Source organism: Phaethon lepturus, unplaced genomic scaffold, assembly GCF_000687285.1.
Source record: "Phaethon lepturus isolate BGI_N335 unplaced genomic scaffold, ASM68728v1 scaffold12023, whole genome shotgun sequence".
NCBI lineage: Eukaryota > Metazoa > Chordata > Aves > Phaethontiformes > Phaethontidae > Phaethon > Phaethon lepturus.
The window spans coordinates 29,689-41,515 of record NW_010529774.1 but is presented as its reverse complement, the minus strand read 5'-3'; the positions used below and the strand labels follow the sequence as shown (position 1 = coordinate 41,515).

Sequence of the window (11,827 nt, the reverse complement as noted above, 5' to 3'; positions counted from 1 at the left end):
TCGGAAGACATCACAGCAGTGTTAGAACACTACTTTCTTACTATCAGAAGGTACAAATTGCAAGACTGAACCCTGCTAAACAGGGTACACACTACATTCAACCTGGGCTAGTACAGCAGACCCACTAGCTCAAATTTGTAGGTTCTCTACTCACAATACAGCACACAATCTTGACCAGTCCGCTTTAGTGGACTACTCTCCAATAAATAATTCTCCCTAGAAGAAGTCTCCCTAGTAGACAGAAAACATTTTGCTGAAATCAAGCAGATGGCAAAATTTCCTCCTTTGTCATTGCCTCACAAGCCCTGTCCCAAAGAGGGAAGCACGCTGAAGAAAGGTGGTCTTGAACATATAACACTGCTCTCTTCTAATCCAGTGAAGCCAGTCTTTCATGTGTCCTATGATTTATTAATCCATGTTAACCTCTGCTACCATGAATCTTTGGGACATTTAGGGTTGGGTTTTTTTGTTTGGTGTTTGTGGGGTTTTTTTTCCCCTTCTTCTTCTTTTAGTGACTCCCTTTTGTGTTCTCTCAAACAATCTTCAAGTTTTCACTTTGTGGTCTATCCACTACCCTGCGTTGACAGGCTCCTCTCCTTATGGGCCTTCTCTGAAAACAGTGGCAAAACAATTCTGCTACCATACCCATAAACAAAAAAAAAACCCCAAACATACACACTCACACCAAAACCCAACAACAGGTATGCAATTAGGATACTGCAAGACACCTTGATCTTGTCAGTTCCTCATATTCCCCCACTCTGCATCCACGTTACCTCCTGTGGTATGTTCTGTGCACCATGCAGCTCTCAGCTGTGATGGAACTCAGGTAAAATGACATGAAACTTCAGCAGTTATCTTAATTCAATTTTAATGAGCATTAAGTGACTACCAACTTTTTGAAATTCTTTAATTTAACGGGCTATGTTTGTTAATTTTTACATCATAAACTCTGCCAATGGTCATTTCTGAATCTGGAAGGAGACTCCCAGGGCTTCACTTAGAGCAGGGCACCTGTGAAATTACCTGCAATACTACACTCCAATTCTGTGTCTGGGACTCCACCAAGGTCCACAGCAGCAGCTTAATACAATACTTATTCAATTATTCTTTTCATTTCAAAACACGGAAGGGAACCAACTTACCTTACTCCCCTGATAGAAGCAGCACTGAAATTCCACTCATGGATACCCTTCTGTAATATGCAGAAGAAAGTAAATAAATAACACATTCCTTTTTACAAATGATGCACCAGTAGGCATTATCTTCTAGCCTGAAACTCACGAGATGGAAGGAGAAACACTTAAATTATAACAGCCTATCACTTTTTAACAGTTATTTTTCAGGGCATTTGTTTTCCACCCAAAACCAAAGCAAAGAAGTTCTAGACAGACGTTTTGGTTTGTTTGTCTTCACTGTTTACTCTGCAAACACAACGTACTATTTTAGGAAGCATGAAAAACAGCAGATTAAAAGGGCTGGTCTGGGTGCTGAACTTGAGGTCACGAGTGACCCCCTGGAAAGGGGGGGGGAATAAAATTCCACCTCGGAGAATAACAAGAGCCTGCTCTGCATGCTCAGTGCCCTAGTGTGTGGGAAGATCAGGCAGAGCGCACTACAAGCAGGATGTCTGATGCTGGAGAGCAAAGTGGGAAATCCTTGAAAAGTAGGATGAATTGCTCAGAGAAGGAGCAAATATGAAGGCCAAGTGTCCAAAGAAACAGAAAGGAGACCATTTCCCTAGGAATCCAGAAGAGAGTAAGAATGTACCACAACCCCTAACAGCTGCTGGAGTAATAAGCAAGGCTGGAAGAAAGACGACACCCTATGAAAACACAAAGGGCCAGGCCTCACTTATGTTCAGATCTTTTAACTTCACATGTGTCACATTCAGCAGAACTGAGTTCTCACTGTAGACAGTCGTATTGCTCTATGTTTATGTTACATTAAAAGTTTACTGTAGGAAACAGAAGCCTTTTGTGTATCTTCCAATGAAAATATTCTCCTTTCAGGAAAAGGTGGAACTACACCACCTCAAAGTGCTGGCAATCTTGGGGTCCCACCACAATGAGCAACATATTGGAAGAACCTCTGCTTTCTAGAGCTGAAATTAATTTGCCATTTTAGTGACCTGAGCAATTAAAAGGCATGGAGATATTTCTTGCTGAGAGGTAATTTATAGCATAAGGGCATAGTGTCAAACACATAGTCAAATGTATTCCAAAAGACGACATGAAAATGTGTAGCTTATACAATATTTCATTAATAGTGAAATATACAGAAGTCAGAACAGATACACTGCCAAAATAGCTGCACAATGTGCAGGAAATGATAGAGGAAAAATCCTCACTGCTATAACAGTTTTCTATAAGGCTTCCTACATCAGTTTTCTCCTCCTCTGTAATTCTTTCCTTCCTGCTCAAATCACATTCAAGGTTGTGATGCCAATATAAAATGCCTAACATTTGGTATGCACAACATACCAAAAAATAGAAGCAAACATCTTTCTTGAAGCACAAGCTTCACACTATTATTATTCTGAAGTACAAAGCGGTAACTCCAGTATCCCTTCAATGTTAAATGGAGGGGAGGGATTCTCCAGTGGGGTACAGGGACAGGAGAACAGCCTGATAATAAGAAAAGGTGGGATTGCATCTTGAAGTGGAGGTGCTAACTGATGCTAGTATGAAGTGTTTGTGAAACTAAGTTTCCTGGTTCAAGTCACCTGGTTCTCTTGCATAAAGAAAGACCACCAACTCAATCCCTCTGCTAGTAAGGAGGGTGTATTTGCACTGTCTTTTACTCCTCCCTCCATATACAAACTCTGCCACTTTCCAATTTTTTATGCTTGGAAACTCTCTTCAGAGCTTAGCGATTGGTACTTGTCCAATTCCCACTACTGGGAATAATCTAAAATCTAAATAACTTAAAATATATGTCCTGACAGGCAGAAATGCTCAAGAAGTGTAACAAGAAGCATAAGTACGGTAGGTTTTACCTGTCATCTACATGCAACTAACCTCTCACGGATTCATACATCTTTTATTTACCACACAAAGTTCTCAGGCGATGAAATAATATAAAAGTTATGTCCCTCATGATCTGGCCAAGTTTTGAATACTTTGGAGTAAATATATCAGGCGTGCTATCCAAATTCAGCATCTGTTCTTTGGTTAGGCAAAAAAACCACCAACCACCCAAAACAAAACTCAAAATGGATTCAGAAGCCAATGCGAAACAGAGACAGGCTGTTCTATTTCAAACTTGCAAACACCACTGCTGCATTCCTCTAACCCCATGCGGAAAGGGCTGCTAAAATTAGGGAACTGCAAAGCAAAGGTAATGTGCATTCTACAAAACATAATGCTAGCTGATTTTTATAGGCATTTGTTTACGTTAAACTTGGTATTATTAAAGGCATAAATGTTAAGACATACTGCTAAAAAATCCACAGAAAAGGAAAAGGCCACATTATTTATCCTGGTGTTGACTGTCATTTGCCTATTTATTACAAAACTGCCAGCTGCAGGCTCCGCTGAGTTCCAGTTTGGATTTGAAACAGAAATTCAGTTTGTTTGTGCATGAAAGGAAGTTCACATACTTTGTAACCTGCAATTCTTATTCTTAGAGCGCCGATTCAATTTTTGAAAATAAGTGGAACCATTAATTTATGAGTCAAAATGAACTGAAATCTGAAGCATGAGTGGGTAAAGCTGTGACAGACCTATTGTAGGTAGATTAAAATTGGATAGCTGAAGCAGTTTCCAAACCCAGCTGTCTAACCTGTTCTTGCAGTAGGGTTACGTGGTTTTTGCTTGTTAATCAGCCCCTAAAATGCCTGTTTTCAGCCTAGTGAAGATCAAAGTGAGTCTTCCTCTTTGCAGCAGGCTGACAGATAATACATCCATTTCCTTCACAAAACCTCTTGTCAAAGACAAATATTATACTGGTTATATTCAACTGAAAGGAAGCTGGTGTCTCCGAATTTTTTAGTCCCTCTTCTCCCTGTAAGGTTTCTGATGGATTTGACAAACTTGGAACAACAGACTATAATTGTACAGCTGAAGGGGTAACTACCAAATTGCCCACTGCATTATTCTGATGGGTATTAGAGCTTGCAGGGCAGGGATGCCTGTTGTATCAGTCAGATCCCAGGCTACCGAATAAGCTCACCACAGTAAGGATTCTGGCCAGAGCAAAAGTACTAGGGAGGACAACAAAAACTGACTTTTGTTTAACACTAGAGTAGCAACAATAGGAAAACACTAATCCGCAGAAAATACAGAGGTACACTCCCCAAATCAGGGAGGAAGGAGAAAAAACCCACAAAAAAACCCAAAACATACAACATACTATAAAGAACCTTTAAAAATTGAGTAACAGAATTAGAGTAATGGAAAATGCTATAAAGCGAAGGTTACAAACTCTGGAAAACCAGCTATCCACTGAACACCAAACAGGTACAGACTAATATATCCAAATCCTTCTCCAAGTCACAGGATGACTGGGTAGCCAAGTGATACAGCTATGAACAAGGCCATCGCTGAGAGCATCAAGCAAAATATCCCTGTAGCTAAAAGATAACAGGAATGCACCATGAAATACCATTTTGGGAATCTGAGCGCACATGCTTGAGTAAGGCTAACTCAAACTGGAAAATAACAAGTCATGGCAATGAGATACCATGTGTAGCCAGTACACCAAGACTACTTGTTTTGCCCAAATAAAATTAAAAAAAAAAAACCACACAATAAGAGATACTAGGATTCCCTGTAAAAATACTGCAAGGTAAACATCAGAGAGAGAAAGGAACCACTTAACATAAAACTGTATTAGCAAAAGAACGAACGAATGAGTATGAAATGGCAACAAACAAATTCCGACTGAAAGCTAGAAGACAAAGTAGCACTATTCTACTTCGCCCGCAGTATTCCACTCTAGGCTCTTCTAGAGGTGCAGCGGCATTCTCAAACCCCTTTCCAGCACAGTCATCTATGAAACCCACACTGGCAGTCAGACAGAGCTTGATCACTTTATGTGAAACATTATATGACAAGAGTGTCTGCAACAGAGGTGAAGAAGACTCAATAGTCCAGAAAATTCCTTCCAGTCCTATGTTCATTCTTATACTATAGATAAGCCCCTTAAAAAAATGGAAAGTATCGTTTGAAGGTGAACTTCATACACATACACAAAAAAGAGTCTACAAAACCAACAAAAATATGCAGTAGTTTCTAAATAGACTAAATTCTGAATACAGAAATACTTTCAGAACAGGTGCTTTACAAAAATAAAGTTTATTCTGTAGTACTGACACAAATCATTATTTACTGTGTGGTAGATTTTGGTTTTGTCCAGGAATTACGTAAATTTATTTTTTGTATTACTCTCAGAGGCAGAGCCTACCTGGAAAAACATCAGTCAAGAATAAACCACAAAGAAACAGAAATTCATTGGTCCAAGCAAACATTTCAGTTTGGGTTCTAAATGTGCTATTTCAGCCATTATCCATTTACATTTTCTCATGTACTCACAACAAAAATTCTGTATGGCCTCACACATTCCACATGAAAAAATGTTTCTCCTTTAGCAGAGTACAAGTACGAAAGCTGAAGGATGGACTACCTGAAAAATGGGTCTTCACTGTCCTATCCTGCAGGCAAACAAAATGCTGCCATGGAAGACTGAACAGTTCTTACAAATCACACCATCTCCAGTGTTGTGCCTCCAGCTGACTCAGCCTCCATTCACTCTTCATACACTCCCCCCATGTTTCCGTGCTCCCATCCCTCTCTGAGGTTCTACGATGTCCTTCCTCTCCTCACTCTTACCAACATTTTGGTTCTGAAGCACCCCAGAACGCAATAACCATTCCAGCTTTTCCTCTCACCTTGCATCTCCAGATTTTCTATGCTCCTTTCCAAATATGTCTGGCTATCTCACACCTTGACATATGGACTTCCCAGCTTTTTCAATTTCCAGACCTTCCGAGCATCTATCTATCCTTCTGCCAAATACTTCTTTGGCTTTTGATTGATTCTGCTACTATTTTAAGACATCAGTCTATATTACTTTCATATTAAAGGAGTATTTACCACAGCTGACAAGCAATACTGCAAATACAGGAAGAAGATAGTTCTGTTTGTAATTTTATTTTCAGAGTAATTTTTAAAGTAATTTTATGCTGTATTATTTGTATGATGACAGTATATTGTAAATTACTTATGAAACCTTAACCAACAGACTTGTTGTATGTTATACACTGGTTTAAAACCACCTGAAAGAAGATGCAAGTTACTTTAAAAAATGATGAAGATAAAAGATTCATGGCAAAACAGGACAAACTTTAAGAAAAAAATTAAGATTTCCATATTAAAAAAAATACCAAAAAATGCATGGCAATGTATGTCCACACCATCTTCCTGGGTGCTACTAAAACACCTTCTCCTTTGCAGAATCCATTATTAGATGCACTGTTTACATGCCATATGCCTTTGTGCGATGCATACTTTTAAATTGTGAAAAGAGTTACAGCTACAGACAACATCATGTTATACCTTGTCATCAGGCAGCACATGCCAGATAGATACAGTCTTCTCCTCGGCTTCACTGTTGATGGAGAGATATGAAGGCTGATAGATTTTTGTTGGTTCCAATATTAAAACCTTGTAGAAAAAAAGATTGTTAAGAACTAGTACATAATATGTAGAACTTAGAAAGTATTAAGATCTGTTAGAACTATTTCTGTAGTCATACCATAGCAGAAAAAACAGAGGAAGCAGAATGAAGGGTAAAATTTTAAGTACTGGCCTAGTTTAGTATGGCTCACATTAACTTAAGATTAAAAAAATGCCAATTTTAATTTAGTCTTTTAATGTAAGCTATTATGTGTCACTCAATAGCATGTATCTTAATTTTTCAAATTATACCTCTGACAACTATCAGATTTTGAAATCTTTCTGTCACCAGTCATTCATTCTCTTACAATGCCATTCAAGAACATGCATCTTGCATGTGGACAGGATTCATGGTGTACTTTTATTATCTTTTGATAGAAGCACATGTGGGTAAAATCAGAAAAACACATCAACCTAGGGCTAGACTGAACTGCTTTTGATTCAGAGCACTGTGAACTGTAGCCACCAGATTAAATTATTTTCTCAAAAGCAACAAGCACTGCTGCAAGACGCTGACAGCTACAATAGAAAATTTTCTGGAATAAATAAAACAAACACCTCTCCTATGAGGACAGGCTAAGAGTGTTGGGGTTCTTCAACCTGGAGAAGAGAAGGTTTCAGGAAGACTTTATTGCAGCCTTCCAGTACTTCAAGGCGTTTACAAGAAAGAGGGGGACAGACTTTTTATCAGGGTCTGTAGCTATAGGACAAGGGATAATGGTTTTAAACTCAAAGAGGGTAGGTTTAGACTAGATAGAAGGAAGAAATTTTTCACAATGGGGGTGGTGAAACCCTGGCACAGGTTGCTCAGAGAGGTGGTAGATGCCCCATCCCTGGAGACATTCCAGGTCAGGTTGGACGGGGCTCTGAGCAACCTGATCTACTTGAAGCTGTCCCTGCTTCACTGCAGAGGGGTTAGGATAGATGACCTTGAAAGGTCCCTTCCAACCCAAACAATTCTATGATTCATTCTTCAGAATGTAATATATTGTTATTAATTCAAGAAATACCTACTCTCTCTTCCACTGTAAGCATGCATAGGAAGATTTCTGACTCTCAGAGATCTGCTGAAAGATGGTTATAAAGCGGGACTAGGTTATAGATAGTTAACAAGCTGATAATCTTCTTCCTTTCTTCTGTCCTTCCCTCTCCTAATAAAAGTTCCAATCAAACACCATCTCCAAAATATCCAAGATACAGAATTCCTAATCTGAAAATTTTGTTTCTACTGAACTGATTTTTGGAGTTCAAGGAATTGCTTTAGGAAATAAAGATTGACTAGGGCAACTTGGTCTACATCTGTTTAAAAAAATAAACAAACACGTAAGCAGAAAGTATTGGAAAGAGCCATGGCTTAAAGTCAAGTCTGAGCCATGTCCCCTCCTACAGGGTCAACAAGCACATAGATACACTGGCAGAAGTGCAAGGCCAAATTCTGAAAAGTACCTAGGCATTTAACTCTGTAAATGACCAGTGGGATTTCAAATGTCTCTCTCTGACACCTCCAGACATTTATTATTCCTAAAATTTGGTTTAGACAATTTCACCAACCGGGGTCTTTAGCCTATAGCAAGTTACCCACAATTTCTTCCTCTAAAGGCTGCAAAGAAGATGACGACAGCAAAGCTACCAGCTAAGAGAGCAACTGTCAGCTAAGCTAGTACCAATGGCCAGTGAAGCCCTTAAGCTGAAGCTCTGAGAACAATTCACACTAACAAATTCTGCAAAAACCTTCTTTTAGAATAAATTATTTGCAAGACCCTGGGAGAAGGGAAGTAAAAAGAAGTTACTCCGTTTCATTATGTTGACTTGACTGTGATTTTCCTTTTGAATAGGCACAAACATAATTTTTTTATTATGAGAGATCATGTATGTCTGTCTGCAACACCTCATCATACTGTACAGGAAACTAGTCTAACCATGTGGTCCCTGAGTTTATCTTTTGGCTCACGCTAAGACAATGATCAGTTTGTCTCTCGATATTAATAAAAATCCAAACCATTTCGCTTGGACATCTAAGTCAGAACCTATTTTAAGTATTTAATTGAGACATCTCATCACCAAAAATCTAAAAAAAACATGGCCTTCTCTTTTACAAAAATCTGAGGATTCAAAATATTTCTTGCTTCCCTGCAGAACTTTACATCCATTGTCCTCCAAGAAGCAGAACCAGACTCCCTAGAGAGTCTCATGTTGCTTTCACTTTACTGCCTCAAGCTGTTGCTGGTCAACACTAGAGTTTTCCTTATGGTTTATTATCCCATCTACACACGGAAGGCAAAAGAACTGTACAAAACAACTAGTATGTGCTTCAAGTACCTGGGAGGCGATAGCGACTGCTACTTAAAATAAAAAGCTGTATTTGCTATTCATTAGCTAAAAGGGATGCCCAAGACAGTATTTCCCCTACATATGTAGTTAATATATACAGGGAACAAAGACCTTTTTACAGTATACTTTTTTCAGCACCCTGTACAATACCAGGGTATCTAATAAAATATTCAGCAAAATGTTTGTGGAAGAAGTCAGAAAAGTATACATATACTATTATGCAATGTTGTCGAAATACATTGTTTCGTAGCTGGAACAATAGATTTCTTACTGTTTGGGCTGGTTTTTAACCCCTAACAGAGCACAGGCTTAACCAGCAATAGGGTATGCAAAGCCTGCTGAGCTAGAGACTGAAATTAAAATATATTTTCTTCAAAACATAACACAATTAATACAGTATCACCTGGAATACACTGCAAAGTTTTGCTTTAGAAGTATACCCATTGGTAGCAAACACTAAATAGCAAAGTTCTATCTTGACTGTTTTCCTCATTACTTTCATATGCAACACACTGTGCAATCCCATTTTAGCCACGTGCAATCAATTAAAACCAATTTAATACACAGGCCAAATAAATTTCTTCTGGACAAGCAGTTTATTGTCTGGCAACCTACAAACAAGCTGTGTTTTGTGTTCATTTCTTTCATGTCAGAATTTATTAAAAAAAACTCCACAAAACAAACAACAAAACAACCACTTACTGGAAATCGAACTACAGACACATCTGTCTTTGTGGCTTCAACAAGGAAGTCCATCCAGAAGTCCACAAGTTCCTGTTTGGCCGTGTGTTGTTCTGCAGTCAGTTTCTTAAAATGCTGATATATCAGAATCGTCTCTACAATAGACTTCAGGTACCTGCGATCATCCAAGCATACAAAGGTAGTAGATTTAATACAGTTTGTAAATAATAATGTCTCTACCTCTAATCACAGTTGAAGCATTTACCATTGCAACACGAAGGCAGCCAGTAAGATTTTGGTTGTCTAGGATTGCTTTTAATAATAGCAGTCCCCCATTTAGAACTGGAAACACAGCTGCTATGTTAGTAACCTGAAATACAAATGAATTCTGGGACACTCCTTCCTGCACATACTCCTGGATCCCATGTACTGTTTCCTATCCTAAACCATGAAAGCTTCACAAAATAGCTAAATCCTCTACCTGCAGACCAAACTGAGCCCATGTCAAACTTTTTTCAATAACGACCAACCTCAAATGAAAACTCATGTGAAAAGGCCACTAGTTTAACTTTCTACACCGTTCTGTCTTCTGTATTGTATCTGCATTGGCAGTTGTTTAGCACAGATTTCTACAACATTACGCTTCTGGAATTGATTATCCCATAAAGATGACAACAGCTACGCTAAGCAGCCTTTTGGCACTGCTAGGGAAAGGACAACAGGAGTGCTGAACGTCTTCCCTAAATGCAGCTCATCCCCTTCCCTGCTGTTCCACTTTCTGGGCCTGATTTATGGGGGTCCTCACACTATTGCTTTCTCTTGGAATTTTTGCAAAAAGGTTGTAAACATAATCTTACTCATTTTTTATGACTACTACAGCAATGAGATATACATGCTTGAAGAGGATTTATCACAGCTATCCCCTTATTGCAATTAAACTACTCATGGAAACTTTGTTTCCAGGCTTATGACAAGAAGGTATGATGTAAACTCAGAAGGCCTTTTAGGAACAGTTCCATAGCTATGCACTTTCCAATCACCCTTCTCAGGCCATGGGGATATCCAGCTTCAGGTACTGTATCTACTCCTCTTCGCACCAAGTGGGCTCTGCTTGAACAGCAAGCAACAGACTGGGAAAGAAATGCTCACAGGAGAAATCCTTCCTGAAGCACAGATGAGTGTGCTGTATTTTCACAGTTTAATCCACAGACTTAAACCCCAAAGGCACTGCTACATAAAATCCTGACAACCAGGCATTCATAAACTCCAGAAAACTCTACCAGGAGGCTTCCAGACAGTGCTATCCAGTTTCTTAGCACAACATGCACGTAGTAAAAATGGAAAACCTTGCAGATAAACACACTGTGAACAACATTTATAAAATATTTGGCCAGAAAATTAGAGTCCTTAATTTTGACAGTTTCCTATGTTACGTTGATATAGAAGCTTAGCATTTCCATATATTAGAACACATACATACATTCCTCTCTGATCAGCTTTTGGAGACGCTTTCTAGCCTTTATAAAAAGACAAACACACATAGGCTGCGACATATGCACTCTTTCAATTGGTAGAGTGACAACTTTTTTAGTCAGAAAGGAGTCTTGGTTCCCCCCAGCTAAAAGGATCCCAGCCCTTGATCAGAAGGTGACTGATCCTTACTTGCTGTCTACACCCAAAGCAGAACAGGTGCTGGGAGCCTGCTGTCAGAGCACACACCTCTAGGCCTTTGCATAATAGTTGTTGAGACTACATGGTTATCTTTAACCCTAGATTTATAACCTTTCTGTTAATTGGACTTTAATCTGCATTCTTGTCAATAACAACGAGATGCAACTTGCACCATACAGCTCACTCGTGTTCAGGTTCCTAAAACAGCTGGTATGTGCAATAACCATCACAGTATTATTCCAAGGCATATCCATGCCTCCCTAGCCAAGTTGTCTGCATTCCCAAAAACTTTCAGGCAGTTATGACTAAACCCACATGCCATTACCGCTTCTCTTCAGCAATGTAACCACTGAAGTATGGTGCCTACAAGCAACTCCTCCTTTTCTCCTTGCTCTAAGAAGAGCCCGGAGCCAATAGTGTATCAACCCTTCTCAGACATCCAGTTAAAGACCTACATCAAATCTATT

General features: G+C 39.1%; 1 protein-coding gene across 1 annotated transcript in view; it reads right to left on the bottom strand.

The window, feature by feature from the left end:
* The window catches only part of LOC104618452 (mitogen-activated protein kinase kinase kinase 5-like), a gene marked incomplete at its 5' end in the record, with an annotated part of 30,713 nt that overhangs the window by 453 nt on the left and 18,433 nt on the right, over nt 1-11,827 (bottom strand). The window contains 3 exons of the mRNA XM_010284048.1: nt 1,146-1,195; nt 6,558-6,665; nt 9,711-9,864. Of these exons, the coding sequence (XP_010282350.1) occupies nt 1,146-1,195; nt 6,558-6,665; nt 9,711-9,864 (312 nt within the window). The remainder of the gene's footprint in view (nt 1-1,145; nt 1,196-6,557; nt 6,666-9,710; nt 9,865-11,827) is intronic.